Source organism: Mus musculus, chromosome 3, assembly GCF_000001635.26.
Source record: "Mus musculus strain C57BL/6J chromosome 3, GRCm38.p6 C57BL/6J".
Classification (NCBI taxonomy): Eukaryota; Metazoa; Chordata; class Mammalia; order Rodentia; family Muridae; genus Mus; species Mus musculus.
In genome coordinates, this window is record NC_000069.6 from 130,409,260 (window position 1) to 130,435,164 (window position 25,905).

General features: G+C 40.0%; 1 protein-coding gene across 33 annotated transcripts in view; it reads left to right on the forward strand.

The window, feature by feature from the left end:
- Col25a1 (collagen, type XXV, alpha 1) overlaps positions 1 to 25,905 on the forward strand; it is a 419,527-nt gene that overhangs the window by 228,902 nt on the left and 164,720 nt on the right. For 30 of the 33 annotated variants that reach the window (XM_006502276.4, XM_006502286.4, XM_006502269.4 and 27 more), the window contains exon 5: positions 9,542 to 9,559. The exons of the other annotated variants lie outside the window; for them this stretch is intronic. In XM_006502276.4, the coding sequence (XP_006502339.1) occupies positions 9,542 to 9,559 (18 nt within the window). The remainder of the gene's footprint in view (positions 1 to 9,541; positions 9,560 to 25,905) is intronic. 33 annotated transcript variants of the gene reach the window in all.

A 25,905-nucleotide genomic window follows, 5' to 3' on the forward strand; every position in this document is an offset into this window, starting at 1 on the left:
AGGGGTGGATTAAGGGATGCTCCTGGAAGATTAAGGGAGGCTTCTGGTCTGTACATAAACCTGCCTTAAGGCAGATTTATTTCTCTACTGAGGGATTTTTAACCTGAGGTGAAGGATTTCCCAGGGAATCAATGGGGGACTTCAGAGTACAATGTGTATGTATACAACACTGAAAAGCTACAGATTGGAGCCGCAGTAGCTTCCATCTACTTTGAAAGCTTGCTGGCTGCTCAGGGCCCCTTCTGTCTCTGCCCAAGCCCCTGGCTTCAGCTGTTCTGCAGGATACAGGTGAGAATGGAGAACCCATGTTCACAGCCCAGTTGTCCTCAGGAGCTGTGTCATTGCTTGACATTGTCTAACCTCTCTGTAACTCATTCTCGATGTGACTCTAACACAAAGGGTTAACTTAACAAAGAGGTGCTGTTTACAAAGCCCTTAGTATCTTTTAGGAGTGTGGAAACAGTAAACATTCACACATGCCCAAACATGAAGGACATTGAGTGTGTAAATATTTATACTTGGTGATTCTCTTCTCGGTTTTGAAGTAGAGTTCCACTTTCAGGGCCCTGCCTTCCTGGAATTATCATTTGTCGACTCATGCTATGAATTAATCAGCTTTCTGGTATTAGGAATCGGCTAGCACACAGTTACTGGTGCAAAACTTTCAGGACAGTGAAGAGTGTTACCAAGTCCATTCGTTGGCAGCATAGTCAGGGACTGGAATTGAGAATGCATGTGAGATGGTTATAAACGGACTTTAAGTCCATCTACCTGGGACAATCAAAATGTCACAGTTTTAAAGATATTGTCAAACTTAGCAGAAGGAAGGTTATTCGGCATGTGCAATGTAATGTAATTGGTAAGGCAGTAAGAATTGTTTTTGAGTTCTTGAGAAAAGGGACGCCTTTTTAAAGCTATAGAAGCTAGGTAAGTTCTATCTCATGTTCTATCTTTTGTTTGTTGGATCGTTTCAAGCCACTAGCTGCTATGCTGGTAAGCATAAATCAACTCCTAAAAGCGATGGCCGCGCAGGCACAAAGGCGAACCTATAATCCTTACTGTCTGAGTTTTACAGACAGCATTTTAATAACTGTGCAGTCTTATTGAGTGATTGAAACACACCGAACTGGGAGAAAGGTAGGAATTCAAAATTACTGACTTGGATCTTTGTGTAAATAGATATGGGGGAGGGCGGGAGAGGTAGCAACTTGATTAAGTTCCCATTTAAAACTTCTCACAGTAAATTGATATTTTAATATATTTTTTATAATCCAGAAATAGACTTTTAAGAAGTACAGAAAACTACAAGCAATTACACATAATCTATACTCAAGGCAAGGCCTTTTCCCCTATCTGTCCTCTCTTCTTCTCCTTCCTTGCTTGCTTCCTTCCTTCCTCCCTCCTTCCTCCCTCCCTCCCTCCCTCCCTCCCTCCCTCCCTCTCTCTCTCTCTCTCTCTCTCTCTCTTTCTTTCTTTCTTTCTTTCTTTCTCACCTTTTACCTTTCCTCTGTTCCTTTCTTCTCCTCTTCTTTTCCTCCTTTTAAAAAGATAAATACAGTTACTATAATGTCTGAGTAAATGCATATTTTATGCAAATTCTACTAGAAAATACATAATTTGTACTTAGTATGCTATCATGTAAATGCATCTGATTCAAAATTATAGTAACACTGCATTTTCATGTTGTATCAAAGGGAAATAATTAGGAATATAGTCAAGTGTGTATACTGGATATAGAGACATTTACAGTACATAATATATGAATAAGCTTCAATAGACAATTAGGCCAATACATTTAAATGTTATAAGTTAATACATAAAGATCATCTAATGCTCCCTACATGGAAATTCTAATGACAGAAATGTGTGTGGTTCATTTGTCTTTGTCTTAGAATCTACACATATAAACATATTATTCATCAAAGACCAAACTAAAGTACTGAGTTACAAAATATGTTTTTAATTATTATGGCAGTAACTTGTCAACCTGTTTAGGTATGACTAGATTTTAAATACAGTTGCTATTTGTTTATAAAATGTAAATGTTATGTGAGAATTAATTTTTAAGGATTTGAATCAGTTTTATCATCTTTACAACAAGCCTGATAGAATCATCTATTCTCTCTCTCAATCTCTCTCTCTCTCTCTTTCTCTCTCTTTCTCTCTCTCTCTCTCTCTCTCTCTCTCTCTCTCTCTCTCTCTCTCTCTTTCTTTCTTTCTTTCTTTCTTTCTTTCTTGAAATGGTTTATTTCATCTTAATACTTCCAAGTGATAGTTTGTCATCAAAGGAAGTGGAGGTAGAAACTGAAGTAGAGACCACGGAGAACCACTGCTTCTTAAGGCTCGCTCGGCCTATGTTCTTACTCAATTCAGGACCATTTTCTCAGGGATGGTGCCACCCACAGTGGGCTGAGTCTCCCTCATCAATCATTAATTGAGATAATGCTCCACAGACATGCTTAGAGTTATCCTTTCCTGATTTCTCTTTCTTTTGAACTTTTAAAGAGAGATGCCACAGGTTTGAGAGTCACTATTTTCCTCTAATTTTGACTTTTCCTTCCTGGTGTAGAAACCATGAAAGAAAACGGAATTGAAAGACTCTTACATTGTTGTTAGGTAATATTAAGTAATTGCAACAAAGGTAATATCTACCTAAGAGTGACCCTGCATGGCAGCACATAGATGCTCTAAATGATGAATAATGTTTATTTCAGTTAAATGCCTAAGAGCTTTTATTATGAAAAAGCAGTTCAGATACTGAAGGATTATGCAGCTTGTGCAAATCTATTTTTAATACATTATTTCTATGATGATGGTGTTTTTCTGTTGCTCCTCTCTATCATTTGTGTATTAGTAGTTTCAAATATTATCTAAAGTTTACTATAAATTTGAATCGGGCCAGTTGTTTATATTCACCATATGGCCAACTGAGGTCACCATGCTATATTTTAGAACACTGTTGGCAAAAAATTTTGAAAGACCATTCTCTTGTTAAGTGGATGTGGTCTTAAGTAGGGAGATATTTTTGTTCAGGTCGGAGCTCCTGTTCCTTTTGGGTGGCACACATATGCCCATAGGGACTCATGTCCCTATAGGGTTTACCTTGGAGCTGCTATAATTTGTGTCTCCCTGAGTACCATGCTCATTACCTAGGTAAGCTCTCACTGAGGGGCAGATGTGTTTATTCTACAATGAAGAGAAACCCAAAGGGCCCTTTCTGGAATGTGAAACTGAAAGCTAGACTTGAAAATACAACACTTAAAGTATATCTGTAGTCCTTTAAAAGCTTATCTTAAAGGGTCACTGTCACCCTCTTCCAGCCAGTCTGAATGTTTCCAACTCACACATATCAGCAGCCATTTTGAAAGCACCTTCAAGTGAGGTCTTGATACCAAGGAGACTGAAATGTCATTAGTCTCTGTGCACTGAACATGGATGAGATTTCTGCTTGTCCCATGCCTGGCATACACTGTAGACTGGCAACTCTGGAAAGGCACAGGTTCCTTGACAGGATTCCACTGGCCCTTCAGATCAGCCCTGTACCAGCGAGAGATCGGCTGCTCTGCAGCTTTATCTGAACTTCCCCTGTAGATGCTGTATATTCACATGAAAAAGAAGCTAAGCCTAAGTCCACATGCGTGCCTCGGGGCTTAAGGGGTGAGCAGTACTGATGTCCCCTTTAGCTTTTGTAGATTTCTTTTATTTTGCATTGACCAATGGTAGATGTGAGTTTGATACCCTAACCAATATCTAAAATAATACCATGTTTTAAAACAACTTTTGTATCCCTACCTGTGCATGTGTTAAATGAAAAATCAAAACAAAATAAAAAACAAACAAACAAACAAACAAAAAAAACCAAACAGGTTTTGTCCCATCTGAAAGAAATGACAAGAGTTCTTATCCAATTTAAAAAAAAAAAAAAAAGTGTCATGTAGTGAAACTAATTTACTTTAGCCAGAAATCCAAATGACTTTGTCAATTTGAAAAGAGTTTTAGCACTCTCTGCCAACCATAAATGTGATGATGGCCAAACAAAGAATGGCCAATATTGCTTTTTAATTGCCTCGAGTAACAGTGCAGACGCCTGTGATGGGCCAGCTCATTTATCAAGTTCATGGTTTGCTACTGGCTGATCGCTTCCCCCCACACTGTTCTGATTAGCTCTTTAGAGTCTGCTCCCCCTGCAGGCTCCCTTCCTCCCCTCCTGCTGGGGCCAGAGGCCAGAGCATTGCCCTTCCTGCTGCCAGACAGTAAATCAGACAACTCAATGCCTGGGTATTCTCCACTTCTGCACTCAGGGCCCTGACTTCAAGAGTTCTGTGATTTAACTGTTTCGCTTGGCATGATTCTTGGTTTTTCTTGATCCAAACTTTGATTTGTAGAAACATTTTGATGATTTGCATGGGCAGAAAGGGTCTTTTTGGTAATTTCATTTTAGAAAAATCAACATGTTGGGTTTTGTGAATGTTAGCCATAATTTAGAAGTAAGCATTTGGAGTGTATTTTAGAAAACCGAATTAAAAATTTGGCTTTTATGGTTAGTTGTTAGGAATCTTCAATACAATGGTCTAGAAGACTATCCACCACTGAGGAGAAAGCACTTCTGTATCTCAGTGAACCCAGAAGAAGCCATAAGGAGAGTCTGAAGAGTCTCTTTAGTGGCTAGTCTCTGGCAAAGCACCCAGGTGTTTGCAGAGGGCGTACACTGTAGCTCCCCAGGAGCAGCTGGGTATGTTGAATCTCCTCACACAAAGAAAACTGACCAGAGTCAATGCTAGAGACTTGCAAACATCTGTGAACCTAGACTTCCAGAGCAGAGGGCAGGAGGGATGGTTCATCAAATGAGAGCATTTGTTTGTTTGTTTGTTTGTTTGTTTCAAGGTGTTTATTGTAGAAAGGCAGAGAGAGAGAGAGAGAGAGAGAGAGAGAGAGAGAGAGAGAGAGAGAGAGAGAGAGAGAGAGAGAGAGAAGAATAGAGAAGTAGAGGGTGGCCATGGCCATGTGGAGAGAGAGGAGAAGAGGGAGGAAGAAGGAGGGTGAAAGGTGAGAATAAGGACAAGAGCTTGAGAGAGAGAGAAGAGACAAGAGAAGAGAGCAATTATTATTCCAGGGAATCCAGGATAGGTTCTCAACACACTTACAGTAGATCACAACCATCAACAGCCAGTTCCAGGGGATCGGATTCTTCCTTCAGGTCTTCTAAGGTACAGTGCACCCACATAGGGCTCATACATTTATTCAGGCAAAGAGTCATTCCCATAAAATAAAAATTAAAAGTCTTAAAAAATATTCTAGAGGCAAAGGCAGAAGGGCTGGAGGAAATGTTTGGGCTTCCCAGTGAGGTTGGGGGTAAATTCTGACTTTTCATCCTATAGACTTTGTGATGTCTAGCTGTCTTCTCTGAACTTTAGCTTCTCTATTTGCCAATTCAAGGAAGCTTAAAGCTATGAGTGGCACATAGTTCCTTGTACTCAGGGAGAATCAGTAGAAGACAGGCTGTTCTCTTTCTTCCTCCTAGAAGAGTTTGAGAGTGTAATAACATCTACTGGGAACAGACTTGGTTTTCTAAGGAAAGCTTACCCCCACCATATTTCAAGTAAAGCTCTTGAAAGATTGCCTGGTTTACCCCCAGTAAGTTTTTGATAGAGTTTTGTAGAAATCTCAAGAATGGAGACAAGGGAGACCACACAGAATCTGGAGTAAGGTCCCCTCAGACTATGGCATGGCTGAGAGAATGAGGCTGCTTATTGCTTGTTTGTTTTACTACTTTAAAATTATTAATTGGCACACAAAATAATGTGTTTCTTATGTGTGTGTCATTGTACCTTGACTGTGATCTCTCTGACCAATCAACCCCACTTTTTATGTCCTTCAGTATTTGTCATATGAAACAAGCATACAACAACCGGAGCCCCACCATTTGGTGTATATACATGGACAGTTGTCATATCTTCTTGATGAATTGGTCTTTTATTAATATGAAGTTGCCTCTTTATCACTTATGACTAATATTTACTTGAAGCCTACTCTGTCAGATATCTGAATGTGCCATTTTGTCTTTTGTTTGCGTGGTACATTGACTACCATTCTTTAGGTCTTAGTATTTCTGTGTCTTTGCCACATAGGTCTCTTTCTTGGGGACAACAGATGGTTGGTTGTTGTTTTATAATCCAAGCAACTAATCTATGCCCTTCAACTGGAGAGTTAAGAGAGCATTTATATTTAGAGTCATTATAGAGAGAAGTTTGATGACTCCTGTGATTTGGTTGCTTATTTCCCTACTTGATTTGATTGATGTTTTATTCTTTTCTTTCATCCGTATTACAATCCGGACTTGCTACTTTATTGTGTTGGATTTGGTCTTTTCCCTAACTTTCCTTTGATCGTCAGTACTTCGCATAAAGCTTACTCCTCCCCATTCACCTAGGTCTGATCTCTTGATCATATCCCAGAGTTGGTGAGGGTGTGGTCATGCTTATTTATTTTTCTTCATGAAACTATGAATGTAGTATTCACTCTACTTTATACCAGAAATCCCTGATAGACTTTGTCCTGCTGGGTCTAATCTATTGCTGATTTTTTTGGTTGAACTTTATTTAATTCAGTTAGTTCACTACTTTATCTACCTACCTACCTACCTACCTACCTACCTACCTACCTACCTACCTATCTGCTTTAGTAGTTGCTGTTTGTTTTATCAGCGTCTCAATTTATTTGCTGATAGAAATATACTTTAAATTTATTAACTTTACTTAGGAAAGTAGAAATGACTGAAAGAAAAGAAAAAGGACTGATAAAGGGAGATCTCTGAACCTTGAAAAAAGAAGGCGTAATCTAGATGTTCCATTTAGAGTTGAGCATTATTCTCTTCACCTTGGCCAGTTGTGAGTCTCTGTATCACCATCTACTTCAAATAGAAGCTTCTTTGATGACGCTTGACAGGTGTATTAATCTATAGGTATAACAATGAGTCACTGGGAGTCAGTTTGATAGTATATCCATTTACCACAATATTAGTCATAGGTTGTTCCCTGTGGCCTATGACCTGTCTAGCCACAGATTCTTGGTCCAACACTGGGGCCACGTATGGGTTCCCTCATGTGGATTGAGACTTAAATTCATTAAGAGAGTGGTGGTTATTTCTATGATATTCATAGCAGTGTTGTACTGTAGGTATGTCTTGCCAGCCCAATAGTTATTGTCCCATCCAGAGTTCACATCTGAGCAGCATTGATGTGTGTTTATATTTGTGCCTAGGTTTGTATGCATGAGTGTATTATCTGTCCATGGAGGCTGGACATGGAGGGTGTGAGATTCTTTGCAGCTGGAGTTACAGGCAATTGTGAGTGACCCAAAATGGCTGCTGGAAGCACTACTTAGTCTTCTGCAAGAGCAATACTTGCTCTTAACACCTGAGCCATCTCTCCAGCCCCATACTTGGTATTTTTAAATACTTGTATGTCTAGTATTTATTATGAGACTTAGTTTGATGAATCCAAGTTAATTTTAATTAAACACTATATTTACTATTGCAATTTAAATATATTGTGTTTATTAAAATAAGAGGAATACTGTTTAAAAAATTAACTAAAATAGAATTAAGATTTGTGATTCCCCTATTGAGTTTATATACGAATGAAATAAATATTTCTTCAAAAACAAAAGAGCAAAAGAAAAAGTTCACAATAAAGAAAAACTGTGTGAGCAGGTCTACTTTAACTGAAGAATTTAGACCTACATTTTGCTTCTAAAAATAGAATTTAAATATGTATAAAATCAACCTGTCTGAGCCCAAGCAGCCTCTGCCTCCAGTCCTGCCAAGTAGAAGGATGGTTGGTTGAAGGTGGAGACTCATGTTTGATTCTGCTCAAACTGGAGCTGCACCTGGAGGGGTCTGAACCTCTCAATACTGCAGCTTCCTGTCTCTGCACCCCAGGACTACTTCTCAGCACTCTTAGATTTGCGGCTGTCACTCACAGGGGACTGCACAGTGTGTCCATCTGTGTGGCTAAGGTCTAGGTCAAGGGTGCTTCCTGAGTGTGCTGTGTGTGAGCAGAAGCAGGTAGAGCACCGAGCTGATGTGTGTTGCTTGTGCTATATCTTTCCGATTCTGCTCAGTGCTAAAAGCCCTGCAGGCAGGAGAAGGTTGCAAGGGATGTCCCTGGGCTATCATAGATATTTAGGCCATTGACAAAGAAGGCAAAGCCATCACAAAAGGCCAGACCACCAACCCCAGAATCCTTCACCGATAAGCTTCCCATTGCCTGAGCCTCTCAGTATGTTTGTGTCTAACCCTCTCCTAATCTGCTATGGGCATTCACCACCTGCTTCTACCTAGAGGCTATGGCAGGGTCATTCCTGAATCCTTGGCTTTTCAGGATCCCACGGAGCTATCTTTAATAGAAGATGTCTTCTCAAAGTGGCACTAGGCCACAAACTTTTCAAACATAGGCCAACCCACACCTGAAACTATGGTCTCACCAGATCCCACCCCCACCCCCATCCCCACCCTGCCCCAGCTACATCCAACACTTCTGAGAAGTGTAGGTTATACTGTCATTGTCACACCAGAGCCAGGCTGAGTGCCTTTTCGGGGATGCCTAAGAACTATGGGGCATGTGTTCTGTTCCTCTCTCGGATTGCCCTTGTGTTTCTTTTCTCAGCCACCTGCTCGGTCCCACTCTGTGATATCTGGTGGTCTTTCTCTCCGTGTGATGGAGTTTATTTTCTTTCTTCTTTACTGCTTTACAGAGAGATAGCTTCTACTCTGCCATCTTACCCCAGGAGTCTATTTAGTTATTCTGGAAGATTCTGTAACTTAGTGGAAACTGTCCTTTTAGTCTCATGTGCCTGAAAACTCACTTGGAGATTTTGTGAACGTGGTGTGTCACCAGTGCTTTTGTTCACAGTTGATTTTCTTAGGAAGCAATCTCCACTACATGGCTTGGAGATTTCCATCAACTGTAAAAAAAAAAAGTGACATTCGAAATGAGTTAGATTGGCCAGAGGTCACATCATCTATTGACTGTTGAAATAGGGTGTATTTTAATCCTCCAGAAAAGATCCTTTACATACCTTATTCTGAAATGTTTAATTATACAAAGTAAAAAGAAGATGTTATTAAAAACAAAGACAAAAACAAAATCCTCAAAATGTTGGAACAATGAGAAAGCCAAGGACTCCTTTTTGTGACTGTAGTGTTGTCATGTTAGAGCATGCAGGGCACTAATGATCTGTGCTAGAAGACTCAACCTCTCAGATGCCCATTCACACATTACTGTACTATGAGGGGTGACGTTATCTGTGACTCTCCTTTCCCTAGCTCAATGCTGGAGCATGCTGAGCCTGATGCTGCCACAGCATAGAAATATTTAAGCTCCACTCTGAAGTTACCCATATTATTATCTTTAGAAATCTTTTTAAAGATGTTTAGTAGCTTTAGATTTCAACATATTGAATTCATTTTCATTTAAATTAGATTGAAAATATCCATGGTAGACATCAATTTTATAATTGTTTTTCTTCTTTTCAATTTCAGGGTCAGCCTGGTCCTCAGGTAAGTGATGTCTTTTCTGACCAATTAACTCCAATTTTCCTAATGGGGACATTTTTTTCCAATCCTTTTCAAAGACTCAAAGAAAGCTATGAACTAGTAATCATGACACTACTTAGTAGGCCAACTGTTTCCAGAGTGAAGTTTGAAGTCTGTTCAGGGTTGTGTGAGCCACTTCACCTGCTGGACCAGATGGCAAGTTAACACTTGCCATCATCTCACAAAGTAGGACTCTTTAACTGACCCAAGCATTGCCCGAGTACTTCAGAGCCATGGTGACTTGTTCATACAGACACGGGCTGGTTTGCATTAGATGCTGATTAATCAAGTCCTAATGCAGCCGTGAACCCGTAGGCCCAGTATTTACACCGTGGTCCTGCTAGCTGCTTCTGAGTCAGTGTAGATGGATGCCGACTTTGTTCTCCATTTTCAACACCAACCAACTGCTGCGGACATGATTTATAAGTAAGCGCAAACGCAACTGACAGGCAATCTTTTGAACTCTAAATCACACTGAAGAAAATGGACCATTTTTAAGAGATGGGGGAACGTGTATAAAGATAGAATTAGAAAAATAAAGCAAGTTCTCACAAGTATTGAAGCAAAGTCAAACCCAGGAGGCTCGGTATTCCTGGGTCTGTAGGGCGCTATCTAGAGGAGCTGACTTACCTTTTCCTTAAACACCATAACCCCTGTAAACGACGCAATGGCTTACTGCGCTGCCCTCCATGCTCCTCCGCTGTGATGTGCTGAATCCTGCTTCACCCTGGATTGTTTCCTGATAAGCCATTTCTCAGTGGCTTCGTAATCAGTGTCAAAAATTATTTACTATAGGATAGTTAATCTTCATTCTATACGGTATGAACATTATTTATAGTTGTTCTGAGCTCCATATATAAGCTTGTGTAGCAATACAAACAGGAAACCATATTTATTGCAGTACAGCGCTCCTTTTCACATCAGCTTCTGAGAAGAAGTTCAACTTTGTTATTGATGTGGAAAGCCACCTCATTATTTGTAGCTTTCCCTCACATAGTCCAAGTTGGTTCAAGTTAATAGAATACTTTTATAGAAGAGAATTTTGTTTTTTTTTAGAATTTGAACTTGCTATGCTATATTGGAAAGAATACAGAGTAATACAGAGTGGCTTACTGCTTTTCATACCTTGTTTTATTTAATGCTATAATAGTCCTGAAAAGTGTGTGTATGCCTCAGTGTGTGTGTGTGTGTGTGTGTGTGTGTGTGTGTGTCTCTGAGTGTATGGTGTGTGTGTGTGTGTCTCTGAGTGTATGGTGTGTGTGTGTGTGTGTGTGTGTGTGTGTTGGTGTTTATGGTAAATTACTTATCTGGGTAATGCAGTAGTTCCTGGAGTAGAAATCAAGACTGCATCTATATCTGGAAGACCTATATCACTCAACTCTTTCCAGGAAGGCAGCATAATGAAGTGAGCATTGACTTGAAGAGAATGATATTTTAATTCTTAATACGACCTCTGTCTCAGCCTGGGCCACCTTCTCTGGCATCCAAAAGCAGTTCTTAAAATAATTTATGGACATAAACATTTGAGAAATGACTCCAGGATACAGCACGAGGGAGTGGAGTAAGACCCTGGCGTGGTAGAAAGCTGGGAAATAGATGAGTCTGTGAACTGATTACCTGTATGTGTGACTGAGGCCATTTCCTGCTGAATACCTTGTAAAGGGGCAAGGCAGAGGCTCCTCAGCACCCTCACACAGAGGGACCGGAAACTGATGTGATTAGCCACTAATTCATATTCCTTCATGCTTAAGTCATGTCCGAGCGCTGATGCCAAATCTTCTGATCATATCCCATATTCTGAAGGTCTTGAATATGGGATGGATAGGACCCATGTTCTGCCACTAGGACTGTGAATAAGTCAGATATAGTCTCTGTTTTTGTAATCATTCTGTGTTTTAGTTTTGTTTTAAAATTATATATACCCATTATGTTAGAATAGAAGAATATATTAATATATTAATATGAAATATTAATGTATATTATTGTTAATGTTGATTACATGCAAGGTATACAACTTGAGTCCATACACATATACTTTGTTCAATTATTACAATGAACTCAATGGGCATACATGCCTCTCCCCACGCTGTGCAGCATTACAACCTCAGACCTTGTCATTTGACCATGAATTGTGCCTTTCCCATCATGCCTCTATTTCGACCATTCCTGCTTTATGCTTCTATTAAGTTCAGCTTTTCGGCATTCTAAAAGAGAAGTGAAAATCACCATACACTATTTGCCTTTCCATGTCTGGCTCAGTTCACTTAGGACAGTATCCTTCAGATTCATCCATGGCGTTATAGTGGCAACAAAGCTTCCTTTTTCAGGCTGATAATATTCTGTCATATGCATGTACTATATTCTTCCATGTAGCCATTAAAACACTCAGGCTGACTCCATGTTGCGTCTTGTAAATGGATTCTATATGTGTGTGATCAAAAAATATTTCTCTCTGTGCATGGTTTATTTCACTGAACATATTGTCCTCCAGTTCATTCATATTGTTGCAAATGGAAGGATTTCATATCTATGGCTAAATAGTAGTCACTGTATGTATGTATGTATATGTGTGTACATATATATATATATATATATATATATATATAGAGAGAGAGAGAGAGAGAGAGAGAGAGAGAGAGATAGACATAGACATAGACATAGACATAGAGATATACACACCCCATTTCTTTATCTGTCCACTCATTGATGAAGACTATGGCCGATCCAAGACCTTAGTTGCTACAATATACACAGGAGTACAGATATCTTCAACATGTAGGACCACATGGGAATTCCATTTTTAGATTTGGAGGAATTCCCACTAGTGTTTTATGTAATATGTGCTCTGCTTTGCATTCCTATAATAACACAAGAATTCCTCCTTTCTCCATATCTTCTCTCTTGCCTTTTTTGATCCATCCTAACAGGTGGAGACATGAAGTCTTACTGTAATTTCGTTTGCTGATTCTCACCCCGATTCCCTTTCTAGTTACTCTTCTTGTCCCAGGCTCCCCTCTCTTTCTTCCTCCCGGGTATTGTCAAAGGCAGGACTACAACCGTTAACTCCAAGTGGGATGGTTAAATGTGTAGCTCACAGTATAGATTTTAGATTTCTCCTGCATCTGTTCCAGCATCCCCATTGCCGTTCTTCACACTGGTGCTGTGGGGAGGGAAGTCAGCAGGATGACTGACTGTGCTGTGGTGTGGGGAGTCAGCAGGGTGAACGCTTGGCTTTCCCCTGACAGGCAGAAGCAGTGATGATTAGATTGAGAGAAATCAACAGGTATCCTATCACCTATGTTGACCAGATAAAATTTCCTACCATGGCTTTGTCAATGTCCCTTTCCTGATGCCAACCCTCTGAGTCTTGATTGTGTTGTCAGTCTAGAGTCTGACAAAATCCCCTAATTTGGCTTCTTGTCTCACCTTTCATTAGCTTTCATTAATGTTCTCCATAAACTCTATGCTTTATCAAAACCAAAGTGAAACTTTTATATTGTCTCTTCTATGATTTTTTTTTCTTTTCCTTGGGGCTCCTTCCTCTTAAACCTCTTGTCTACATATTCAAACATAATCATCTGTCACATTGTAGTACTGTTTCTTCAGGAAGATAATTTTCTTCTGTACTAAAGGCTTTTTTTTTCTTCCTTTTCCAGATTTCCATGGAAAGTTAGCTATGTAGCTTGTTATATTGCATTATACTTGAAAGAGAACATGGGGGCTTCTAATCAAAGCAATTGCAAGTCTGATCCAGGTTGTCTAGCTTTTAGCCTCTGCCTCCTGGATGAGTGACTCTTTCACTCTGGGTAGCAATGTCCTTTCTTAAGACATGTTGTTAAAGTTCAAGTATTGTGTATAAAATGATACCTGAACATGGTAAGGACTAGGAAAAAATGAATTCTCTTATTCTCTTTTTGGATTACTATAGTTATTTCTAAGCATCTTTTCTCTCTATTTTTAAAATTTCTTTATATTATGTGTATAACATTTTGCCTGCTTATATATCTGTGTAACACTTGTGTTCCTGGTGCCCATAGAGGGCATCAGAAGAGGGTGTCAGATTCCTTGGAAATAGAGTTACAGATACTGGGCATCTGACGCATAGTGGCTTTTTAATAAGTATGTTTTGCAGTTTTTCTCTTACCGAGCTAGCTCCCAAATAATCAAGACTGGACTATTATATTGGTTTATCAATCTTTAAGGGTACAATAACTGAGCAGTATTATTCTATTTTAATCTTCTAAACTAATATGGCTACCTTCCAGCCAAAATTTCCAAGATAGTTTTATTTTATGGCATTTTTTGCTTCGGGTGTTTTCTCATGGTCTCTCCTGAACTCTCCTGAACTCTCTACCCTTGGCCACTCTCACTCCCCCTCCCCTTTCTCTCATCCCCCATCTGGGAGGAAGTCCAGCCCTATTCTCTCCCTGTTCAGTAATCGCTAATCACTTTATTGACCACTCAGGGAGTAATTGAGGAGCAATGTTTACACAACATTGAGACAGGAGATTATTAGAATAAGGATTGCAACCAGATATAGGGGCACAGAAATCAGCATTTGAATAATATAAGGACAGTCTTTATACAGTGCACAATGGCATCATGCCTACAGACACAAGAGTCTTTTCAAATCAAATCCTGGTCCTTTGGAAGAACAGCCAGTGCTCTTAATCTGTCAAGCCATCTCTCCAGCCTTTTTTTTCTTCTCCTTAACAGATTTTATGATCTTTGATGCAGGATCTGTACTTACCTTCATCTTTACTTGCCTCTCCATCTGACTTACTTCATCACATATAGCAATTTATTTGTAGGAGTCTAAGCTTTGGGTTTGATTTTCATAATCAGACCTATTATAGAAAGCATTACAAAAACAATACATTGCCTAAATATTAGTATTCTTCCACAAATAAATAATTGAACATACTTTGCATAAACCAATTGCTTTAAAAATATTCTCAGGACTCTATGATATCCTTGCTACAAAATACATTGGACTTTTATTTAGCTCAAATATCCCTCCATGTCTTTAAAAGTAAGTAGATAGCCCTTTCATACTAAGGCCATCTCTCCTGCATATTGTTTCTTGGAGTCTTAGAGCCCTCCTCATAACTCTTCCTTGGAGTTGCATGTGAACATAAAGTAGCAGTAATTCCCTTAGGAATTTTGAGCACTAAAGTGGGGTGCATGTTGTAATTCTGTATTACCCAGTGAGAAAAAAATGTAAGCTCAAACCACAAGCAAATGCCCTCAGACAACTGTGTGTGGAGGGGTGCAGCTTCCATTTGAGTTTGCAGATACACTTGGAAAGAAGCTGAAGATCTCACTCTGTTTTCTTCCCCTAAGTCCACATTTGCCTTTCTTCTTTATCCAAATATTATCATTGCCATTTCACAAGGCTTTATTAAAATTCACTAAACTCAAGCTGTATATGTATTGTAAAGAATTCTTTCAGGGTAAGATATTGTACTGTGGGGGCAGTATTTAACTTTCTATTCATATGTTTTAAATTATGTATGAAGCTCCTTCTAACCTAACACTTTAGCAATTCCCATATTTCATAGTTGTGTTTCAGTCCAGCTTTTTCCAGATTCAAATAGTCTGATTTGGGGGCAGAAGGAGGGCACATACATTCTCTAGAAATTTGAAAAATGTGTGCATGCCTTTGTGCACAAGGAAGTGTAGAGAGCCCAGATTTCACTCACTGCTATGCAAACCCAGTAATGTATTATCACCTGGATAACTCAGTACTCTTGCAAAGTATATTTTATTGTTATTATGGAACCTTGAGGATGATAATACAAATCTGAATGCTTTAAGAGTTCAGGAGTTTTAATCAAGCATCATTGGTATTGTGGCCTTAAGGACTTCACTGTACTCCAGATGGGTTATATTATTAAGAGTATACATGGTATAACTATTTTTTTATTTTATTGTAACACATATGTCTTTATTTCATATGCTCATTCGTGTTTTTAAATAGTGTAGAAGATAGAATTATTTCCAACTAAATTAATTAAAGAACTTCTATGGCCAACATTATGCTGTATTTCCTAAGGAATATATTGCCTTTCATTTCAACTGAATTAACGTGGATGACCTGTAGTGTTCCGTGAATAATTAAACTGCTTGTATATTACTTTACACCATGGAAACTGTTTCCATTCTCAGAGCCCCTTGGTTTGGTATTTTGGTCTCTCCATGCAGTGTTGATAGAAAATGTATAATACAGTTTCTGTTTAGTGCTGAGAACTGAGCCCAAAGCATTGCAAGGGCTAGATGAATGCTCTACCACTGAGTTCTATCCCAAGCCCCTCAGCAAACTCTGGCTAATAGATACACACTTAGTAATTCATCATTAATGATAATTTTATATGCATGGGGTAAGATGTCTGCCTTCTGCACTCTACTTTTAAGGCAGCATATGAAACACATGCAGAGTGCTGAGGGAGTGGGCTCCCGGCTCTGCAGGCAGACACCTGGGCTGGCATTCTGTTCTCCTGCTTACAAATGGTGTGACTTTGGGCAATTTATGGAACTTTATTCCTCAGCTTTTCAGTATAAAGGGAGACTGATTTTGATTCAGTGCATAGCTTAATGAAGCACCCACAGCATCTAAGGCGCACACAGGTGTTAGGATTAAAGGCCTTTGTAAATTCCTTCTCCCAGGAACATTAACAGAAGCGCAGCCATAAAGATTTGATGTCCTTGTGCTGCTACATATTGTCCCTGCAGGTGGCACTTCACCTACTGGAAAAACAGAAGAAAATAATAGACTCAATATGTGTAGGTGCTGTGGATAAATTAAAGTTAGGAGATTTGTGAAAACTGATTAGTTATTGTTGGATCTGGCTATTACATTATATAATATAACTTCTCAAAACTATATTATGTAATAACAAAACATTATTACACAGTTATAAGTGTTCAAAATATTATTCAATGATAGAACACTGTTCAGTGACATTAAACTTTTAGAACCTATCTTTGGTTAACATAGTGTTCATTAACAACAACAACCAAGGTTCATTTTGCTCCCTGGAAGCTTTGCAAGGTTGTTGTACTGCATATGAATTCATGTTGGGAGTCCACATGGGTCCTCAGAAACAGCCAATGGAAATATATCAAACACAGACGTATTGGTGGCTGTTTGATTGCCATCAAGGTGTTTGTGAAATGCTATTTTTGGCCCTAATAAGGTTGAACTTCCATTTCATGAAATCTGTTAACATATACACTGAGTGTTTGGCACATACCAAGTCCATAGACAGTAATTGTCATTTATCCATTTTACAGAAACTGAAGCTCTGTGATGTTAGCTGACGTGCCAGTGTTCATGTGCTGGTAGTGACTGGAAAGGTCTCCAAAGTCAGTCTGAGTTAGGTTTCCCATACTTCTCCTGCATTGAGGGTCCTGTTAGTTCAGTGAGACAGAAGCCCCAGTCCCAGCAGAGACAGCTGGCTGTCAGAAAAGAGGCACACATGCTTCAGGGGCTAGAAATTAGTTAAAGAACATTTTCAAAGGAGAGTTGGATAAACTCAGGAAAGCAGGTGCTCTGAGATAAGGCATTAGTGCGTAAGTGAACGCATGCACGCCTGTGTGCATGAGTGCATGTGTGCTTCTGTGCATTAGATGGGACTTTCCTGCAAAGGAAAGTATTTGCTTTCAGAAACTCAAGATTATTTTTAACTTTTCCCAGTCAGCTTCATGGGTCAGGTTGCCAAGTGGGTGTTTTTAACGAAGGTGGGCTGTAGTGCATCCTAACAATAAATAATAATGGATGATTCCATAGACGTAGTGGCATACACAAAGAGGGCAAGATTCAGAGAGGGGGTCATTCAGAGACTAGTTAGTATTCAAGGATGGATTGGGGAGGATCCTTACGGGAAACTTCAGCAAGTAAAGCAGGTTACAGGGAGACATAACAGCAGGTTATAAAGAATGTGCCTTAAGATATCCAGGCCGGAATTCACATTTCTTTTGGTAGGGATATGAAAGATCTTTTAAAAGGAATTTTTAGCTGGCTGTCATGGCGTATACCTGTAACACCGTGTTTGGGAGGTTGAAGCAGAAGGATCATAGTCTTTATTGAGAATAGGATATTCATCATGTCCAAAGAAACAAAAATGTAAATTATGTAATTACATGTAGAAATCTTCAGACAGTCGCAGAAGCATGAGAAAGGCCCTTAAGCTCATCACCCAGATTTAGAAATGTCAATTGCTAATTTTTTTAATGAACCCCTTCCTCTTATTCATTGTTATGATTTTGTGTCAGGATTTGAGCCCAGAGCCTCCAACATTGCTAATAAATGCATGGTATACTGTTATATTTTATGAGTATGATTTAAAGTTAAGCCTATATCATGCCATTCCATCTGCATGCACTGCCATATGAGTCTGTGGTGGGGTATTTAAAATCCTGACCATCATCTCAATAATGGTTTTTAATAAAATCAATACCCAGTACAAATTCAGATTTCCTCAGTTATTATAAAATTGTCTGCACTTGGGCTTATTGCCATTTTTTCAGTGATAATGTCTCTGATTCTTTCGTAGATTCCCTGTGTCCTTTTCTTTTCCACATGGCGTCCCTTGTTCTAGAATGTTTGTGCTATATATAGAACGGCTCACATTTTGAATTGTTCTAATTACTGCTTGTAATGTTATTTAACTCATTATCCTGTAGCAAAGTTGGTTCATTTTTAGAAAAGTCCATTTTAAAGAGTAGCGTGTCCCCTAGTTCACCCCAGGAAGCATGAGATGTTTGACCAGTTGCTTGGTCTAGAGGAGTTGGCCTGATGTTCATTAGATGTCTGCCTGGTGGCTTTTGCAAATCCTAAGGGTTCTGTCTTACAGTTTGCCATTGTGGGCTGGAAAAGAGTCCTCTGAAATCTTTTGAGCTGGGGGTGATATGAGCAGAAGAATGTATTTATCTCACTATGTTGCCCAGGCTGACCTCTAATTTCTAGACTCCACTAATTCTCTGTATCTTACTCTTCCACATAGCTGAGATTATCAATGTGAACTAGTATATCCAAGTAGAAAAACCAATTTGATATTAATATGCAGGGTGGGGGTGAATCAAGGTCACAGGAAGCTTGTGTAATAAGATTGTTGTGATGATCCAAGAACAGGACACTAGCAACTGACACAGGGAGATGGGACAGACTCAAGAGAAACTGTACAAGTTAAGTCTTTAGGGCTAAGCACTGGGTTCTATTTATATAAACAGATATAAACACAGGGTTTTTAGGCTTGGAGTTAGAATAGGGTGCTTGACAAAAATAGGAAACTCAGGAATCATGATGGTCTCATAGCAGACACTGGGAAATTGGTTTGAGAAAGTGGAATCCGAGCCCGTGATGGTCTGTTTTGGCTCAGACGTCTGGTGAATGGTTGTAGATGTAGGATTTCAGCTTGGAAAAAAATAGGAGGACGGAAGGCAGGTAATGGCTGGAGTCTTGAGAGTATATTTGATAGCCAGCGAAGGGAGCGTAGTGGGAAGAGAAGGTTTAAGAACAGATTTTGGTGAATGCTGATGGGTTTTGTCAATTCTTCCTCCCCAGGGTTTCCATTTATTTAGATTAGGTTAGCCCAGGATATCTCCCTCCCAGGACTCAATGGCTTCCCTTCCGTGGGTCAGCTTTCTTCTCCTGATGGAAAGCAATGTCCTTCCCCGAAGGAACAGTGTGTACTTTAACTCACGTTCCTTTATTTTTCCTGGAACCAGACTGTAAAAACATGACTTCTTGCTACCTTTCCTTTTTCCTAAAATCGAATTTCCCGTCTCTGTGTGACTAATCTGTTCTTTAGGGGAGCTAATAGAAACAGTAAGGAAGAAGATAGAACATGAACAGGAGATGCTAGTGGACAAAGGCAATGTGTCTTCCCCTTAGCCTGAGGAAAGGGTAAATTTGTTCTCTTGAAGGTGGTGGAGGAGGTCCAGGGGGGTGGGATGGTCCCACTTGTAGCAGTGATGAGGAAGGAAAAAGGAGGGCTGGGCCCGGGAGGAGGCAAGCACACTGTAGGTGTGATGTCTTCCGTCCCGTCTCTGGAGAACAGGGTGATGAGAATAAAGAATCTAAATAGGAAGCTCTGGGAGTTGACACTCATGTGAAAAGCTCTGTGGTCATGTTGGCCTTCAGCCAGCCGGAGGGAGATTCTACTTACATTGGAAGTCAATCAAGAAGCAGAGCCAAGACCTAGAAGTCAGGCTCCCAGCCCACCTGACAGTTGGTTTTTTTTTCCAATATTTTAAAATTATTTTTAATTTTTGGGGGAGTCTTGTTTTTCATCCATTCTTCTGACAATCTACTTCATCCTTGGGTTGTGCTTAGTTGCAATTCATAAAGTCCATATCGCTTTATATGATATGACAAATGAAGAAAAAAAAAGTCAAGTGGCCTTCAAACAGGGCTTAAATCACTTGAACAAAAATGATGTTCAGGCGGAATATGAGGAAACATGCTGAAAATAGGAGGTTGTAAATTAAACCCAGGGCTTAGAGGAAAATGTACTATACGGGATCCAGATTTAACTGCACACAAGCACATATGCATGCACCGCACACACAGAGATGGGCTGGGGAGGGAGGAGAGGAAGAGGAAGAGGAAGAGGAAGAGGAAGAGGAAGAGGAAGAGGAAGAGGAAGAGGAAGAGGAAGAGGAAGAGGAAGAGAAGAGAAGAGAAGAGAAGAGAAGAGAAGAGAAGAGAAGAGAGGGAGGCAGTAGAGCAACAGCAATGGATGTCTGAAGAGAGCAATGGGAGCTGGGCTAATGAGTAAGGTGCAGTGATGTATATGTATGTATGTGAAATGCTACATAAGGAAACCCAGTATGCTAACTAAAAAGAAGAGACAGTGGTATGTGAATCCATGTGAGTCCTACTGAACACAGTGACAGTGTCACAGGAGAGCTTATGCAAGGAGTGAAGCAGTGGGAGCTACTATGGCGGCTGGTTCGAGACTATGCTTGCTTTCCACAAAATCAGTATTCAGAATTCCAAATCCTTCACCATGGGGTTCATTTTATTTGACCTTTTAGACCATAAGGCACAGGGGTAAGGGGGAGCCATATTCAAAGCCAGAGGCATTTGCACAGTCTTGAAGCATCGAGAGACACAGACCAATGTTGGGGGAGAAGGGAGATCTTGTGTTTGATTAGCAAGAACAGTTATGTCCATATAGGAAGTAAGAAATGCAAACCAGAGAAAACGACCCCCAAGTCCCACCGTCTCCCAAGCCCCTAACTCCACTGAGCTACACCAGTCTTACATTTGCAATGTTTGAGTTTTCCCAAATTTGCTTTTGAGTGTTAGAGGCCATTAACTGCTTCCTGACAGCAGCTGTTTATGATTTCAGACTGATCGTGGGCACACACGGTCTGCTGGTCAGGACCCAAACAGACACCATAAAAGACCTTGCCGTTACAGTCTCACCACAGAAAAATGCCCAGGAAATAATAGCTGTAAAAAATTAGTTTTCAACCAAGTGTAGGACTGGTTTTGATATTTTAAATTTTGGGGTATGTCCAACCTCCACCCCCTTCTGCTTGGTTTTAATCTTCAGTGCAAAATGAAAGGTGTAAAGTCTAAAGCTGTAAATCCACTTCTTGCCGTAATTCCCATCCCAGGCTCTGAGGAGTTGGTTGATACCATATAACCACAGTCCTGCTGCCAGGAAACTGGCTTTTCCGTTACTTCCGCCATGTTGCTGCTTTGAACCCCCAAGACTTTTATTGTATTTTCTCTCACGCATATATCCATTTCAGTTTGGCAGGACTTAATCGAGTACCTAATCTGTGCTCAGCTTGACGGAGAGGTTCTAAGGCCTAACATTCAGTTTCATTGCATTTATTAAAGGGATGGGGCTGCAGGTTTGGTTTGGTTTTGACTGGGAAGAGCCCTCAAAGGTAAATTATATTCAGTCTGCATCGTCTTCAAACGTTCCCTCCATCCACCCAGGAATGTTTCCCACGGTTCATTTTGCTTTCAGGAGTTCTGTATGTTTGGCTTCTTCATTTCTCAAGTATTTTAAAAACATAATATTAAAGTGGGTTATTAATAATCACCAGCATTGGAAGGCTATTCAGTTGTAAGCTGTTTTGTTTTAGACAAGGAGGGGCAAGATTTTCCCCCATTTAACAAATGAGAGAACCAGTTCAGCATGACTGATTAGCCTGCCCAGGATTATACACAGCCTCATTTTCAGTCTAGATCTGTGACTGCAGAGCTCAGGTCCCTGGCCACCAGGATACTTTTAGTTTACATTCTTCTTTTTAAAATTAACACCTCTGAAGTACTCTTGTATTTTCCTTTGACTTTTGCAGAAACCCTTAAAAATAGAAATTATAAATGAGTTTTATAAATTATAAATCACACATTTTACCTATGCTTTTAGGCAGCATAATTCTGTATCAGGAAAAATTAAGATTTATATATGACTAGATCAATGTATTTGTAAGGTTAACATTTATTTGTCTGTAAGTCAAAATAATTTTACTTTAAACTTCATGAAACAACTCAAGATATCCCCCAAATTATATACCTATGCCTGTGCCTGTGTCTGTGCCCGTGACTGTGCCTATGCCTATACCTATGCTAACGAAAGCTTTTGCATGAATTGAAGGTTGGCATATACATGGAAGAAAATAGGTTCTCATTTTTATTACAGAGAAATTGGTGCTAAGACAATTAAACATGTTACTCAGAAGCATATATATATATACACACACACATATATATGTATACACACATATATATTTAAACATGTTACTCAGAAGCATATATATGTATACACACACATACATACATATACACAGAAATATCACCATCTAATTATCTAGGGTTCCCATTTTTCAAAAGAGCACTAGATTCTCAAATGTCAATGTCATTTGCAATGTCATTTTTCTAAGGCCTCAGAGACAAGCTAAATATTGTGAGTGTGCAATTTGGTTATGTAGCTCCCTTCCTAAGAGGCCAATTAAATACACATGTGGGGAGACAGATGTCAACTATCAGTACAGTTGAAGCACCATCTTAATTCTACAAGAGAAAAACTGTTTCTCCTGTTTCCTTCCTGCCTGAAACCGGAAACCGTAAGCATCAATAACGTATTGTTGCAAGAACTCTGGAGCCCACAGAGAGAAGACTTAGAACAGTCATCCATGCCTCTGGGGCTGTGCTGTCTACATGAGAGAACCACTGATATAAAAGTCTGCCATCTTCTCCCTCAAAGGCTAGGGAAATGGGCATTTAAAATCTAGGAACCTGTATGTAGTCTTCACCTTAAGGAAAGGAATAGAAATGTAGTGAAGACATACTCTACCTAGAAGTTAACATTCAAGATGGGTGACATTTTAGTGGTGGCACTATAATGTGGTTATCGTGTGCTGAAGATCACAGAATCTGTACAGAGAGTATCACACCATGACCACTTCTATGAATTCCTGAGTGAACCTTTTTCTTAGTAATGATAATAGACTATCTCTCCTCTCCTCTCCTCTCCTCTCCTCTCCTCTCCTCTCCTCTCCTCTCCTCTCCTCTCCTCCCCTCCCCTCCCCTCCCCTCCCCTCCCCTCCCCTTCCCTCCCTCTCCTTCCCCACTTCCCTCTTCTCCCCTTCCCTTTTCTCTCTTCCCTCTCTTCTCTCCTCCCTGCTTTTTCTCCCTGTTTTCTTCTCCTCTTTCTTCTCTCCTTTGCAATTCCCTCTCCTCCTCTCTTCTCTCCTTTCTTCCCCTGTCCTTTTCTTCTTTCTCTGTGCTCCTTCTATACTCCCATTTCCAGTTATGCCAGCTGAAGCAATCAACAGTCTAGATTTAAAATACAACCCTAAATTCAGATTTCAACTATGTATGACTCACTCATCCTTGGGCAGCTCTTCACATGGGTTAAACTAGCTCAGGCCAATGCTTTTCTACAACTTCACCGAACTTGAAGCTTTTAAATAGGTAGGGCTTCTTCAAACATTGAGAGTCTGGCAGCATCCCATCATCTACCCTCGTTGGTTCAGTTTCAGAAATGGCTTTCACATCTAGAACTTTGCTTATAGCCTCACTGCATCATGTTATTTCCAAATGCCTTGCTCCTTACCAGGACCAACACAACAGCTCTCCAAGAACTGCTAACATCCCACACTCTGTGAGTCCCACAGAGCGGACACACCCCATCTTCTCACCACACTGAAGCTGATGACAGGATCTGGCCCAGACACCAGAGTGTGGCTAACCAGCCTTCTGCGATTCCTCTTTCCTGCTGTTCCCCATTTCCACTCCCAACTCTACATCGTTCTGTGATAGCACAGTGTCCCCTCACCCTTACACATGTTCTTCCCTTCTGTCTGAACCCCTTCACACGCTCTGCCTCCTCCTTTATCCCTGGCCAACTTCGAGGAGCCAATTGCAACACTGCCTTTCAACTCCAGTTCTCTTGCCTTCTCTCTTCTCATAGCTCTGCCACTCAGTCATTCCACTGATCGTAGTCATACTAGCATACCCCTCCTCCAGATGCAGAGGGCACTGACCAACTGACATCCATAAATGCTCAGAGAATTAGTCTGTTCATTCTCCTAATTCTACAGTAATGAAAGGAATAATCAGAAAGAGTCGAACTATCTTGCAAGACTGAAAAATCGACTTATATATGAATATCGGGCACAGGAGTGACCAGCCCCTCTTCCTGTGGTGACTGGCTGTCTGGGAGTCCTGGGACATTCTTTTTTCCCCTCCAACAGAATTTCATTTTTTTTATGATTATTTGATTGTTCCCATTTCTAAGTATATAAAGCCACAGTTCAAATGAGTAAAGAACCACTGTTGGGACACTTGGCTCCCATAGTGCTCGCTCTCACTCGCGCTCTCGCTCTCTCTCTCTCTCTCTCTCTCTCTCCTCCCTCCCCCCCCTCCCTCCCTCCCTCCCTCCCTCCCTTCTTCCCTCCGACTGTCTCATTCACTTTAATGTAAATTGAAATGTCATCAGGTACTTTCTAAAGATCTCCCATCAGGCTTCTCTTTGTTTTCTACTTGGTTTTACAGAAATAGACAATAAGAAGCACTAAAACATCAGCTATTTGGGTAGAAATAGACTTGAGGCTACCAAAGTCCTGGACCCACATCCAGGAGCTGGAACAGACAGAAAGGTGGTGGCTACAAATTATTATTTTAAAGCTATTTCAACAGGAACTAATTTGTCATGACTTTAACTTTTATCAATCCTTTGGTTATACACACACACACACACACACATACATACATTTGGTAATATATATATATTGGTAATTTGGTTTTTATATATATATATAACCAAAGTTATATTCTGATAATGCTCTAAAGCAACAGTTCTCAATCTGTGGGTCTCGACCCCTTTGAAAGTCACATATCAAATATCCTGCATATCAAACATTTACATTACAACTCATAACAGTAACAACATTACAGTATGAAGTAGCGACAAAATATTTTTATGGTTGGGGGATCACTACAACATGAGGAACTATATTAAAGGGTCTCAACATTAGGGAGGTTGAGAACCACTGCTCTAAAGAGTATTCCCACCTGATTGTAATGACAGACACAAACTTTATTGGCATCTTTCACTGTTTATATAATTGAAAGCTCATTATCAAAAATATTTAGAAACAATAGTTCTAGCAATCCTTGACCCTTCAATATAAGTGGGCCTTATCTGGACAGGTGACAGACATGCTCCCAAAAGGCTGACACAAAGCTGTGACCCCCAGCTAATCTTACATATTTTCTTTCCATTGATTTCAGCTTTGTTTTAGCAACAAAGGTGACTTTTGATCAGTGCTAAAGGTAGTACAGTGCCAACAGCAAGCTGCCATTTACAAATACTCTTCAGTTGGTGCTGAAGAGAGTCTTTAGTAGTTAAGCTCATTGGCTGTTCTTCCAAGAGGCCCATGTTCTGTTCTCAGCACCCACGCGGCAGATCAGAACTGCCTATAATGCGGGCACCAGGCACACTTGTATGGATGGATAATGTAAGAAAACACTCATACACGTAAAATAAAAACCTTTTAACAAATGATCCTAAGTGAAATAGTTACAACCACTAATTTGTATTGCTGCTCATCTTTTAGTACTAATGAGGGTTTATTTTTAAAAATTGTAAAGATGAAGACAAACTGAGCTCCTGAACAACCTGAACTTTAAATGTTCAATATCAGAGAAACTGCTCACATTGTAGTATTTTGATTTAGAAAAGCAACATGGCTCCTGAAGTTAGAAACACTGTCCTCTGTGGTAGCCCACTTAGTTCTTTAGACTGAGCCCAGTGAAGAGACACAATTCAAAAAGAGCT